Source organism: Penicillium mononematosum (assembly GCF_028829835.1).
Source record: "Penicillium mononematosum strain IBT 11891 chromosome Unknown utg000002l:1.0-8112719.0:1.0-8118358.0, whole genome shotgun sequence".
Classification (NCBI taxonomy): Eukaryota; Fungi; Ascomycota; class Eurotiomycetes; order Eurotiales; family Aspergillaceae; genus Penicillium; species Penicillium mononematosum.
In genome coordinates this window covers 5,298,409-5,312,387 of record NW_026643272.1, presented here as the reverse complement: position 1 = coordinate 5,312,387, position 13,979 = coordinate 5,298,409, and the positions used below count along the sequence as shown (strand labels likewise).

The window sequence follows — 13,979 nt, the reverse complement described above, 5'->3', positions numbered from 1 at the left end:
ATTTTAATACTTTTATCTTAATAAGATTACTACTTCTTATACTAAATTAGTATATTAGCTTTTAAAGTAGGACCTATAAATATCGACTAATAACCTATTTATTAACCTTTAAAGCTTTAAATATATAGTTACCGAGCGATATATAATAATTTAGTATAAGATTAAGACTAATAAGTTTAAAAAACTATAGAATACTAAATCCCTCTATAGGCTATTTATTAGCCGGATTTCTTTAAAAGGAATAAAGCTTATATAATAGATATATTCCTAGTATCTTCTAAAAGGAGATATTAAACCGCCGATTCCTATATTATATAACTATAACTCGAAGAATATAGCCGGTCTTTATATATATATATATTATTAAATAGTATAAGAATAAAAGAAGGAGTCTTAAACCCTTACTATTCTACTAATAATAGCACTTATAGGGTAAAGATATACCCCTAATTAACCCTATACTATTCCTCTAATATCTATATTAGATTTAACACCGAAAGCGGCTAGCTAGTATATATAACTTTATCTAAAATACTATCTAGTAGAGCACTATCTAGTAGAGTATTACCTAGTAGAGCACTACCTAGTAAACGTAGTCTTCGCCTAATCCTTTTATATAGGATCGATCTATATAGAGAGGCCCCTTAGGCTTTAAGTATATATTATTATAGAAAGGAGGATAAGGATAAGGATAAGGATAAGGACGGGGTTGAGGATAGGGTCGAGGCTAGGGATAGAGAGCTAATATAATTATCACTAAGAGTGTTAATAGTGATACTAAGGCCGGAGGAAGTAGAAGGGGACGCAGAAAGGGCTAAAAACGCGCGCGTTAAGGGTAAAAAGGATATATCAATATTTCAAGTATAGCAATACTTAATTTAATAGAAATATACGATTTTTTCTCATTAAAATGTATATTTTTTTACTATATAAACCGGAATTCCTATAGTGGTGGCAGAATTATATAGCAGAAAACTCTGCACTAGCAGTATATATAGCAGAATCTAGTGTCGCACCCGATTAGGAAGGTAGTGACTGAATTTTCAGGCAGGGGAGGGGGTGTGAGGATCTATAGGGGGGGGGGGGGGAATAACTAAAGGGGGGGTAAATATATCAATCCCCTAATATTATTAAAATTTAGCGATTTAATATATAAAGCGTTTACTATATTCTTTTATAATATTTAGATATTATAAGGATATATTATTAGTAATAATAATAGTCTCGAAATAATCTCTATCGATATATCTATTTTATATATAGATAGCTTCTTTAATAGCTAAGAGATCTTTCTTATATATAGGGTAGTTTAATTCTATATTATAGAGTCTATAGCTATTATATATAACTAGATATAGCTTTTTATTATTATCTTATTATATAAAGACTATACTAAAAGCCTATTTAGAAATATCTATTTTAATAATATAGTTTATTCCGATCTAATTATTTAAAGATTAAAATAGCGGTAAAAAGATTTTTTACTTTCTAAAAGGCGTTTCTATAAGCTTTTATTTAGACAATCGATCGAAAATATTATTTCTAAAAAGTACTATCGCTTTCCTTTAAAAGTTTATAAAAAGATATATAGATTTTTAAAAAATTATAAATAAACTAGCGGTAATAAGTATCTAATTTAAAGGATTAGTAGATATTAAAAAAAGTTTTAAACTATAACTATATTTATATAATTTCGATTTTAGTAAAAAGGGGCTCTATAGTTCTATTTTTAATAATATAACTATAAAACTTTAGTTTATAGGTTATAAAATTATATTTTATAGATAGTATATATAGTTATTACTTTTTTTAAAAGTAATAAAACTTCTCTAATATATTTTTAGTATTTTTTAAATATAGCTAAAAAGATAAAGATATTATTAAGATAGATAACTATATTATAGTTAAATAGTAGATATAAAATATTATTTATAATCGATTAAAAGGTTATAAAAGTATCATAAAAGCCGAATAGTATTATAAATTATTTATACTTATTTTAGATAGTATTAAACGTTATTTTTTTTATAAAGTCTTTCTCTATCTAGATTTATTAGTATTTAGTAATAAGATTAATCTTTAAAAAAATTTATATATTTTTAATAATATTTAAAAGCTTTTAGATCTATAAAAAGGGATACTTATTTTTTATAGTTATATTATTTAGTATCTTATAATTAATATATATCCGCTACTTTCTATATAGCTTTTAGATAAATATAACTAGAAAACCTTATATACTATTAGATTTATAGATTAATCTTTTATAGATTAACTCTTTAATTTAGTTAGTTTATTTATTAAGCTTTTTAGTAGAGAGTCTATATATATTAATAGGGGATTGATATACGTACCCCCACCTAAAAATTCAGTCACCGCCTTCCTAATCGGGTACGACCCTAAATTCTACTACACTTTCTACCGGTATAGAGTTTTCTATTATATATTCTACTACTACTATAGGAATTCTAGTTTATATAGTAAAAAAATATGTATTTTAATTAGAAAAAAGCGTATATTTTTATTAATTTAAGTATTTATATACTTATATAGGTTAAATATACTTCTTATATAGGTTCCTATAAGCGATTTCTATATCCTTAACCCTATCCTCGATTATATCCCTATCCTTTAGTCTTAGTATTACTACTACTAGTTTTACTACTATTTATTCTATATCCTCAACCCTATCCTTATAGCTATCCTTATCCTTATCTATATTCCTATAAAAGTATAAGTTTAAAGCCTAAAGGGTCTCTTTAGATAAATCGATCTTATATAAGAAGATTAGGGAAAGATAGCGGTTATTAAATACTACTAGCTTAAATACTACTTTATTTAGTAATAAAATTCCTAACTCTTTAGGGACGTCTCTATTATTAAATCTAGAGGGGATTTTAGAGTAAAAGTATAGGATCGATTAGCGGTATAGATATTATATATAGATACTAGTATTAATAGTAAAGGTTAGGTTTAAAATATCTTTATTTATCCTTATACTATTTAATAATATAGATATAAAGGAATCTAGTAGTATTCTTTAAATTATAATTATAAGATAATAGAATTAATAGTTTATCTAGTCTTTTTAGAAGATAATATATATAAAAGTTCTTTATATACTAAATCGCTTTAGCTAAGACTCTTTTAATTAGTAGTCTATAAGCTAGTAGAATTATAGTTAGTTTCCTAATCTTATTATTTTTAATCTTAATTTTAATCTTCCGAAATTAAAGCTTAATAATACGTTTAAAACCCTAAAGAAGAACTAGTAAATCACTTATTAAAACCGGTATCTCCTATTTTAGGAGCTAATAAGTTAATTTAGTCTAGGAGGTAGTAATCTCGCTAAAATAGAGATATTAAGCGGTATAATAATAAAGAAACCGTTTAGGATAGTTATTAAACTATTCCTTCTAAATATATTTAAAAAGCGGTTAGAATAGCGGATCTTTATAGTTATCTTTAAAGAATTCCTACTATCGATTTATAGCTTCTAGAGTAGTAGCGTATATAATCCGGTTCTAGCGCTTTAGTATTTTTTTCTAGGCTTTATCTACCTTCTAGAGAAGCTCCTAGGCTTACTAGGCCTTTAATTAACGCTAGGTATAGCTAGCCTAGGTACTACTAGTATAGGTACGGCTAGCCTAAGTACTACTAGCCTAGGTACTACTAGCCTAGGTACTACTAGCCTAGGTACTACTAGCCTAGGTATTACTAGCCTAAAGCTCTCTCTATACTTTTATGATCTACTCTTAAAGGATTAGATAGGCTTTCTTTAAAATATTTATATTAATATACTAGATATAGATTATACTCTTTATCTTAGGAAAGATAACCTTAATAGTATTTATTAGTATATCTTCTTTATCTATAAGAATCGTCCTAAGGGGTATAAAGCTAAGGGCTTTATATACCTTAGCTAGATATTAAAAAAATAACCTAATAGGAATTATCCTTTTTATCTTTTATAAAAGTAAATATAAGATAGAATATCGATCTAGATATAGTAAAACCGATAATATTAAATAAAGGTAAACTATACCGATTAATTTTATATATATAATCTATTAATATAATCTATTAATATAATCTAAGGATTTAATTTTAGTATACTAATATTTATTTTATATATATAAAAGAGGCTAGCTATATAGTTTTTATTATTAACTTTATATTTAAAAATCCACTCTCCGTTTTTAAAAAGCTCTATTACTAGTGTCTAAAGTAGTATCTAACTAGTAAGAAACTTAATATTTAGCTTCTTTCTAAAGTTATAAATATCCTAAAGTATTATATAAGAATCACTTTATTAGAGGCCGATTATAATCTTATAGGTTAGGATATCTTATTAAAGCTATATTTTAATCTCCTTTTTCTTCTAAACTAGCTTAGCCTAGTATAAGATAGTATAGATCGATAGCGGGAAGGGACTATAGTTATATAAAGGATTTTTAACTATAAAACGCTAAGTCCTTATATTATACTAAAGATAAAGCGAGATAGAAAATAGGTACCTATTAATAACTATTATTATAGTTTATATTCTCTTCTCTTTTAGATTATAAATAGAATTATTCGGATTATAAATAGAAAGATTTATATTATTTTATAATAACTCTTATTATTAGTTATATATAATATAAATAGTTTTTTTAATACCCTTTTTTATCCGTTTTAAATGTCGGTTTATTATTATATAACTATTCGCGCGGCTATAGTTATTAACTATAGTAATCCTAACTTCTAATATATTATATAACTAGTATAGTATCGATAGGGGTATTAAAGGTATCTCTTTATTAATTAACTTAGTATTTAGTAGGGGACTTAGTTTAGTAATTAGCTATATATATAATTAGGTATTTAGTACTATAGATAGAGATTTAGAGATAATCTTAGGATCCGTTTTAGGGTCTAAATCCAATAATTCGAGGTATAATAGGCCTAAAAAGGCTATTTTAATAGCTAAAATAATAAAGATAATAATAAATTTAATATAGATACTAATAAAAAAATAGATTAGAAGAAGGTAGATTAATATATATAAACTAGAATTATATTATTAGTTTATTTAATACTTAAGTCCTATAATATATATAGGACTAAAGTGACTTATTTTTACTAGACGTTTATATATAAATTGTAGGTATCTACTATCGTCCTATAGTATCTAGGGGAGTTTACAGCTAAAGCGGTATAAAATCTCAAAGGCGGTGAGGAAGGCGGTAGGCAGATATAGGTATTGAGGTAGTGTCGCATTAGATTAGGAAGGCGGTGACTGAATTTTCAGGCAGGGGGGGTACGAATAGCCAAGGGGGGGGTACGTATATCAATCCCCTATTAATATTAATAGGAGTATATATACTAATATCGATCTTATATACTATTTTATATTTTAAAAAGAATATTATAGATAGTTCTATATAAAATAGATCTTTATAAAATATAAAGATCTATTAGATCCTAAGGTTACTATTTTTAAATAGCTTTAGCTTTTTATTTTTAGATATATAATAAATTAGATAGATTATAAAAAGATAGGTTTCTTTTTTTATCTTTTATATAAGTTATTATATCTATTTTATTAAAATAAAATTAGTATATATATTTCCTTTTATAATTATTTAAAATTTATTTATAGGGTAGATAGTATATATATAATAGTTTCGATTTATAAAATTTATTATAAAGATATACTAATTAATTTAAAGGTTTTCTATTTAAAAGAAATTATAGCTAAAGATTATATTATAATTAGTTTAAAAGATCTAAACTTTAATTCGTTTTATTTAACTTCCGATCTTAATTAAAAGGGTTATATAACTAGCTATTTCTAATCGCTTATTATCTATAATAGTAACTAATAATAGTTTTTTAGATTTTAATATCTAGATCTATCTATTAGACTTTTTTAAGATTCTAAAAAAAATAAAAATATCGTTTACTCTAGTATTAAAAAATATATAAATAAATATAAAATCGATATCTTTTATATAGATTTTTTTTAAATAAAATATAAAAGTATTATTAAAAACATTTAAAGAAACTAATAGCTATAGAAGTCTTTCCTTTTTATATCTCTTCTATATTTATTATAGTAAAAAGAACTCTAGCTAGATACTTTAATAAGAGTTTATAAAATAATAGGGATTAAAGATATTATTTATATTAAATTATAATAGTTTGAAAGCCTTCTAAAAGCGGCTAATAAAAACTTCTATATTATATAACTATATTAGTTTTTTAATAATCGATAGGACTTTTTAAATATAGCTTTTTATTTTTATTTAGTTTTTTCTATCTTTAGTTTCTTATATATATATATATATATTAAATATCTTTATTTTCTATGATTATAATAGTTATAGATCTTTTTGAAACCTAAAGATATCTATATAGGACATATTTATATAGAATTAATAACTATATTAATATCTATAGTATCTAAATATTAAATTAAAAAGCTTTTATACTTTTAGATAATAGCTTAGCCCTATTTATATTAAATAAAATAGAACATAATATCTTTAATTATTTTTAACTAATCTTATTTTTTAGTTTATTTAATATAATATATAGCCTTTATTTTTATAATAAAATATTAGATAAATATTAGATCTATAATATCTTAATTAAGATTAGTTCTAAATAAATTATAATACTTTTTATATTATTCTAATTATTATTAAATAATCTTTATAAGTTTATTTTAGATATATAGGGTCTTTATTTTATTAGAGTAATTATATCTAGTAAATTTAGTTAGTTTTAAAAAGTATTAATTATAATTATATATCTATTTATAGATAATATTATTAAAAATAGCGCTATTATAATTAGCGATAGCCTATAAGTTATCTAAAAATCTTTTATATATATTATTATTATTTATAGTTAAAAAGATACTAATTATAGATATTAAAAGCCTTTTAAAAGTATTTAAGAAAGATTATCTCTTTTCTAAAATAGAATCTAACCTATTAAATAGATTTATAGCTATTATAAAAGTGGTAGTAAATTAAGCTAATTTAGCTCGCTTTATTTAAAGGATTTAGACTCTATTAATAGATTATTCGATTAAAAGATTAATCTATTAAAGATTTATATTAGAATATATATATAAAAAGATATTCTATTCTTTTATTTTTAAAAGATTAAAAGTTATATTAACCTCCATTAAAATATTAGCTTTAAATTAAACTTTAATAGTTCTTTAAAAGATTTATTTAGATATAATTAATTTTAAATAGAAGTAATAAAATAGATTTAAAAAAAATATATAAAATAATTTCTTTTTATTCTTTTTATTCGTTTAAAAGACTATTAATCTTTTAATAGTATTTAGATATAGATCTAGCTAGATTATCTAACTTTAGAGTTTTTATAGATTAGAGTTTTTTTTATATAGATATTTAGAGATATATATCTCTTTTAAAAATAATACGTTTTTTAGATTCTAGAAAGAATTATATATACTATTTTTTTAGATAGGTTTTTATAGATTTATATAAATCTATATTTATTTTATAGGTTATATATCCTCTATTAATAGACCCGCTCTATATTTCGGAGGGAAGATATTATCTTTATATATCTCTAGTCTCTCCTTTTTTTAGACTTCTTTATTCTAAGAGTATTAAAAGAGAGAGAGAGGAAAATAGTATATTCTATAAGTTTTCCTTATCTAGTATTTTAGGTCTATAGGATTATTATTAGAATAAGATAAAAAGGGATTAGTACTATACCTATCTTATAGAGATATAGGCGGTACTATCTTATACCTCCCTAGGCTAACTATAGAAAATAGCTTATACCGATATACTACTAGATAAGATTCGGAAAGGATCGTATGATTTTTATTAAGTCGGGGTCACTAATAACTAAGTACTAGATAGTATAGAAACGATAGTGTATATAAGTGTAGAAACGGCTCCACACGGAGCCGTCCGATGAGACATAAAACAAGTTTATATAAGAAAAGGGGCTTCTAGGATCACACTTATACTACTCTTTAGTAAGTCGATATTATACTAGCGGAAATAAATACTACTTCTATAGATTTAGAGATATAGAGGCGGGAACAAGCGACTATAGGAAGTAATTAATTAAAGATATTAAGAGAGTTACTAGTAGACTGGGCTTATAACTATTAAACGCTAATACTAAGGAAAGATGATATAAATTAATATAAACTAACACTATAACTCTAGTAAGTGGTAGATTGAATAGTGAAATAAGTGTGTATTAGAAAGAGTAGCTAGGTGCTCGACTATTTAATATACTAGGAGCTTATAAAGCAGTACCAAGCTCAACAAGTGACTTCCTAAGGCCAACAAGTGATGCCTAAGGCGGCTACTGTCTTATATAGCGTAAATATATAAATGACAGGACGGGAAAGGTGTAATTCCGGCTGACATAAGCTCTTAATATGTTAAATAGTCGAGCACCTAGCTGCTCTCCCCTAATACACACTTATTTCACTATTCATTCTTCTACTTACTAGAGTCGTAGTGTTTAGTTCACCTCAGTTCGTATCATTTGTCTTCGTTCTCCACGTTCAACAATAGGCTAAGTACTAAGCTTATTAAAGATCTAGAAAATTGAAAATTAGTAAGCAAAAAGATATATTTAAAGAAGTATAGATATAAATACGCTTTTATCCTAGTAGCTCGACCTAGTTAAAGATTCTTTAAAGAAGTCTTAAACCTATAAAGAAGCTAGGAATAGGCTAAGAAATAGGAAACCAATTATTAGAGTATCGAATTTAGTACTCTCTACCATCTATATAAATAGGATAATTAAAAAAAGATAGGACACAAATTCTAAATAGATCGAACGGTAGCATATGAAGTATACTAAGGCTTTAAAATTTAAAGTATAGGCTCAAAAAGCCAGGGATTTAGCTAAAGAAGAACATAAAGCTACAATAGTAGCTAGAGGTAGCAGGGGTGCAAATTGGTATACAGATAGTCGTGGTGGTTATTTTGTAAATAGTGGTTTAAATGTATGGTATATCGAAAAATCAGTTATCGAGTGGGAATCGGTTATCGACTGGGGCCCACCAACACGGGGTGTTAGTGCTGGTGAGCTTGGTACGATTACTTACAATCTGCTATGCGGTACGGACTTACAAATGGAAATTAACGGGTGGAAATTGGTATATGAACATGGTGAAAATACAGGGCTTGGAACATTATAGACCTACCTCTGTACTAGACGTGCATCGATGGATTCATCTGGTGTTGAATCCTTCAATGGGAAATGCAAAGTCGAGACCTACCCGATGGATCGCGAGAGGCATGTGACCAATAATTTTAAGAGTTACACTCCCATGATTCCTTTGCTGACATGATCTCAAGAATCAGAGGCGTATTCAGCAAGGCCTTTTTCGCTGCTTCGTCACCTGCAGCTGCTTTACTCAAACCCTGACCCGAACCCAGAAACCTTTTGTCCCATCCCCACCCAGTGAGAAATAACGCGACGAAGAAAGTCTGTGTGCCACCCTTCTGCTGAATTGATGGACGCTCCTCAATGTATTCAAGCTTGACATTTTTCCCCATAATCTTCTTAGCAAGAGCTTCCTTGGAGCGTAACTCCCCTTTCTGATGTCCCAAGTTCTTTAGAATCGGCACCCATAAACCTGATAGCCAATGCTCTGCTAGCTCATAGCCAGAAACAGGATTGGATAGTATGACAGCCGCGACGTAGGCTTCGAATACGTCCCCCTTTGTTTTTGTCCATCGCTTTGACGGGGTATTGTAGTTTGGCGGCACAGAAACCCTGCGGTCCAAACCAAATCTTTCAGCGAAGCCCGAAAGCGTCTCATTCTTAACAAGGATCTCCCGAATCTGTGATATTCGACCTGCGGGTAAATCTGGAAATCTCTCCCAGACAAGTTTGGTTGCAATTAGCTCGATGTATGCATCGCCTAATATCTCAAGTCGGTCGTAGGTCGTGTTGTTATTGTTGCTAAGAGCTGGATGGGTAAAGACAGCAAGTTCCAGCTTGTCATCCATGATCGGGGGAAGCTTAGGGTCGCACGAACCACCGACCAAATTGAAATTGTCATCTGAGTGGTGTGATTTTGGGACCCCATCAGCTATGAAAGCATCTCTGGAAGACAACTGATTCTTCGTCGTGCGAAATGTGTCATCCAGCCTCGAAATGGCATCCACAATCTCCGAGTCAGCGCCAATGAGATCAGAACTGGTTGAGATTTCTCGAAACAAGGTGTTGTAGAATAAGCAGACGAGAATTGTTGCTTGACTTGGCCATGCTGCGACTGACGCCAATAGAGGATTTAGTATCCGATGGCCGACTTGATTTTTGAACCTTTTAGGAAGTAGTTAGCAAATTACTTGAATCAACAGGAATTCACTCAGTGGGATGAGAGCATGGTATTCACCTTGGGCCGCTTTTGTGAGTTTTGTGTGGCATCTGACCCAAAGGCGGATGATGATCTTTTCAGATCTACCACTGGCCTTTTTCTTGAGCCTGCTGAATCTGGTACCTTGTATTGAGACATGTCAATTGTTGTAGACCTTGTTCAGTCTTGAGTCCAGCTTTTGCTGTTTTTACCCTTTTTCCCTTTGAGGTAAGAACATGGATAATATGTAGGCGGTAGGTATACTTCGGATGGTCACATGACTGTCGGGCAAAGTTCAGTTGGGATCTCCCCGAGTTCGATGTCTACCAAGCTGCTGTGAACAGCTGCTTCAGGCATTTCTTTTTGCATATGATTCTTCTGACCCTTTAAGGAAGGAAAATGGCGCCCAGTCGGATCTTGGATCTAGTTAAGGTTCAACCACCCTTTTCATTGTGTGGTGCTGGCATTCACTAATTGGCAATTGAATTCTCTAGACCCAATGCCGCATATTCTCTCTTAATTTCAACCCGCAACGGCTTCGGCTTGGAAACAAGGTCTTGAGACAGCGCTTGCGTGGGCCAGCGCTTGCAGCCTGGTACCCAAAACAGACTGTGTCTTTTCAAGATTTACAAAACACTTATAAGCCTCTTGGATTGACGACATTTGATGAGGCTGAAGATGACAGAGAAGAAGCTATTCAGATGTAAGAATCGACACCCCATGTCACATACATTCTCACTAAACATCTGATTCATAGCGCCAAATTGCGAGGAAAGGGTCGGCCGAAGAAGAAAAGAACTGCTGCAGGTAATCTCCTCTATACCCGACGGTTTCATGCCAGGATCAAAATCTAATACTTCAACAGAATCGAGGTCCGCAAAGAAGAAGAAATAGATTGTCTGCCTAACATCCTAGGCATTTCTGGGATCAACATTGCACCACTCGGATCAACACCGGCCCATTCTATACCCGGATTATCTATCCATGATTTGGCTGGGCTAGTGAAACATTGCCCTGAAAAGCTGTTCAGATCTTTTTTTCTTCAGGTGCAAATTGCCTAAATATGTTGTTGTCTTCGTTGATAGTCTCACATCCGACACAGCTTGTTTTGTTTCATACTTTGTATAATACGTTTTCTTTTTCTTGGGGTTCTCATGCGAGCAGTTCATTGGAACAATACCGAAAATTCTACACCAAGAATTGGTCCAAACGTATATGTCAATGTACATTATATAGGTCGTGGCATGGGATTAGCAGTTTCCAAGGCTTCCAAGCCCTGGATGTATTATGCAGGTGACTGTACGGAGTAGAGTGGCAAAATATAGGCGGTAAGACATTGTATGTGGACGCACGTGATGGCAATTGAGATGCAATATATTCGGGTTTTTAACCTTGCCCGCCCACTTCATCGTCTTTCGCTACCTGATCTATCATTGTGCGTACTTGAACCAAGTTTTCGGTGCCATATTTCTTCCATTCCTTCGATATTTTCCAACTGGCACCGCGTTCATTGAGCAGCTGCCAGACCTTCCAGCAACCATGAAATTGAGCAAGAACCAGCTCAGAAGAGCCAAAAAAAAGGCCCAGAAAGCCGAGGTAAGACAGATTCTAAAGTCTCTCAGTATAGCCGATACAAAACTGACACTACTGTAAAGACTACGAGCTTTCCAGTCGACACTACCACATCACGGGAACGTTCACCTCCCCCAGTCGCTACTTCTCAGGATGCACCGGCTGATACCAACACTGATCTGCTTCCCGAGCCAACTGATCCGCTATGGGAAATGTACAAAGGTGTTGTCGGAAAATTCGACGAGACAGTGAGCGATTCATTGACGAAGGATACCGATAAACCCGAGGTCTTCTTTGACGATGGTGATGAAATACCCGACGAGGAGCAAGAGAGCGAGCCCAAGATTTCAAAAAAGAAACGAAAAGAAATGAACAAGCTATCCGTTGCTGAACTCAAAGCAATGGTACGAAAGCCTGAAATCGTTGAATGGACAGACACATCCGCTCCTGATCCTCGACTCCTTGTTCACATTAAAGCTCATCGCAATGTGGTCCCGGTACCCTCTCACTGGTCGCTCAAACGAGAGTATCTCTCATCCAAACGGGGAGTGGAGAAGCCCCCGTTTGCTCTCCCAAAGTTTATACAAGAGACAGGAATATCTGAAATGCGCGACGCCGCTTTGGAGAAGCAGGAACAGTCAAGTTTGAAGCAGAAGCAACGAGAAAGAGTGCAGCCAAAGATGGGAAAGCTGGACATTGATTATCAAAAGCTTTACGAGGCATTTTTCCGCTTCCAAACCAAGCCAGAGTTGACTCGCTACGGTGAGATCTACTATGAGGGCAAAGAATACGAGACCAATCTGAAGCACCTGCGACCTGGCGAACTGAGCGATGAGTTAAGAGACGCTCTTGGTATGGCCCCAGGAGCCCCTCCTCCGTGGCTTGTCAACCAGCAGCGATATGGTCCCCCTTCTTCCTACCCCGCGTTGAAAGTTCCCGGCCTCAATGCGCCACCGCCCCCCCGGCGCGTCGTGGGGCTACCATCCTGGAAGGTATGGAAAACCACCTGTCGATGAACACAACCGCCCATTATTCGGAGGTGATATCTTCGGCGTTTTACAACCTCAACAACATGCGCAGCAAGGAGTTCCGATTGAAAAAGATCTTTGGGGTGAATTACATGAATCAGAAGAGTCAGAAGAGGAGAGTGAAGCAGAGGACGAGGACGAGGACGAGGACGAAGAAGAAAGCGACGAAGATGGGGTGGGTGCAGGTGCTCATTCTCCTAGTGGCATGGAAACTCCAAGTGGAATAGATTCGGCAGTACCATCTGAATTTGTTGGCGCTGAGAATGTTTCTGGGGAGTTCGATGTGCGCAAACACCATCGTGGTACCGATACAGAGGAATCCGTTCACCCTCGCAGTGCTTATCAAGTCATCCCTGAGAGGCAAATGAACGTGGAAGGCTTTTTCGGGGGTGATAGGGCCTACGACCTTAGCGGATCAACAGGCAAACCTCCTGTTCTCGGCGCAGAGGACCAAAACCGGAAACGCAAGAAGCCTGGGGATGTTGAAGTGTCTGTCAACTTGGATGCAATTCAATCTGGCGATGGCCTCAGCAAAGAGAGCCTCCAGAGCATGTACGAGTCACAGAGGCAGCAGCAGAATCCATCAAACTGGGCTTTCCAGGAGGACTTGAGCGACATGCTTGCACAGGAGAACCGCAAAAGATTGCGAAAGGAAGAGGAGAGACGAAGAAAGCATTAAAGATGCTTCTTTCAGTGTACTTTTTATTTTATTTCTCTCGAGTTCTCGAGGCGTGCTTCTTTCATGGTGAGCATTGGAGTTTGGCTGCTTTGGTGTACACTCTATTCAAAAAAAGCTCTCTGGCCTGTAATGTACGGTTAGTTTTGAATCAAAGTTCGTAATGAATAATCTATGAAATTCCAAGTGGTGTGTCTGTAGATTGTCTGTGGGAATCTTCCCAGTCAGCATAGCATCTTGCCCAGGTGATATACCTCCATACATCGAGGCCCACAGTCACGGGGATGGGTTCCCCGAAAGGGTTTAGCTCAGTCCTCTCTACCGCATTTCGACC

General features: G+C 32.3%; 3 protein-coding genes across 3 annotated transcripts; 2 read left to right on the top strand and 1 right to left on the bottom strand.

Annotated features, from left to right (window-relative positions):
• Positions 1–9,317: 9,317 nt before the first annotated feature.
• On the bottom strand, positions 9,318–10,528 carry N7519_003832 (ribonuclease III; the record flags this gene model as incomplete). Its single annotated transcript, XM_057290610.1, has 3 exons — positions 9,318–10,209; positions 10,271–10,335; positions 10,409–10,528. 3 exons carry the CDS (start codon positions 10,526–10,528, stop codon positions 9,318–9,320), a joined length of 1,077 nt encoding a protein of 358 aa, XP_057151812.1.
• A 233-nt stretch (positions 10,529–10,761) lies between these two features.
• On the top strand, positions 10,762–11,263 carry N7519_003831 (mitochondrial 37S ribosomal protein mS33; the record flags this gene model as incomplete). The annotated part of the gene is made up of 4 exons (XM_057290609.1): positions 10,762–10,801; positions 10,864–11,072; positions 11,127–11,176; positions 11,235–11,263. The coding sequence occupies exons 1-4, from the start codon at positions 10,769–10,771 to the stop codon at positions 11,261–11,263; spliced, it is 321 nt and encodes a 106-aa protein (XP_057151811.1). The 5' UTR covers positions 10,762–10,768.
• Positions 11,264–11,908: 645 nt separating this feature from the next.
• On the top strand, positions 11,909–13,648 carry N7519_003830 (U2 snRNP complex subunit CUS1; the record flags this gene model as incomplete). The annotated part of the gene is made up of 3 exons (XM_057290608.1): positions 11,909–11,965; positions 12,025–12,933; positions 13,022–13,648. The coding sequence occupies 3 exons, from the start codon at positions 11,909–11,911 to the stop codon at positions 13,646–13,648; spliced, it is 1,593 nt and encodes a 530-aa protein (XP_057151810.1).
• Positions 13,649–13,979: the final 331 nt, after the last annotated feature.